The sequence below is a fragment of the Plasmopara halstedii genome (assembly GCF_900000015.1).
Source record: "Plasmopara halstedii genome assembly, contig: Scaffold_484, whole genome shotgun sequence".
NCBI classification, from domain to species: Eukaryota; Oomycota; class Peronosporomycetes; order Peronosporales; family Peronosporaceae; genus Plasmopara; species Plasmopara halstedii.
The window spans coordinates 1-415 of record NW_020187404.1 but is presented as its reverse complement, the minus strand read 5'-3'; the positions used below and the strand labels follow the sequence as shown (position 1 = coordinate 415).

At 42.4% G+C, this 415-nt stretch overlaps 1 protein-coding gene across 1 annotated transcript; it reads left to right on the top strand.

Annotated features, from left to right (window-relative positions):
- Positions 1-60: 60 nt before the first annotated feature.
- PHALS_10541 (uncharacterized protein) lies at positions 61-283 on the top strand (the record flags this gene model as incomplete). The annotated part of the gene is made up of 2 exons (XM_024725984.1): positions 61-91; positions 153-283. The coding sequence occupies 2 exons, from the start codon at positions 61-63 to the stop codon at positions 281-283; spliced, it is 162 nt and encodes a 53-aa protein (XP_024576706.1).
- Positions 284-415: the final 132 nt, after the last annotated feature.

Genomic DNA, 415 nt, shown 5'->3' with positions numbered 1-415 from the left:
TCATTTGGCTCTCAAAGCACAACAAAAAAGAATCGATGAGCTTCAGACCAAGCTTCAGGAATGGGCTTCGCTCAGACAGAACCGAAGGGAAGTCTGACGACAGCAGCAGTGAGGGACGAAACTTAGTTTCTGACTCTACCTTAGAAATTCAGATCACTCATTTGATGAAGTAAATCTGGTCGATTGTATTGCCTCGAATATAGCCACAGGAGATACCACTGCCCGCAGAAGCTTTGCTCTACAGCCTGATATTGCTTGCGATTATACGTTTTTACGAACTTGAGTAATGATCTAGGCGGAGGCTCATCAAAACTATCAAAGTATGATCCTAAGATTCTAAATATTCTAGTACTATATAACTGGGTTACTGATTCAAGGAAAACTTATCCGTGTACCACCTCCAGGGCGCCTTTTA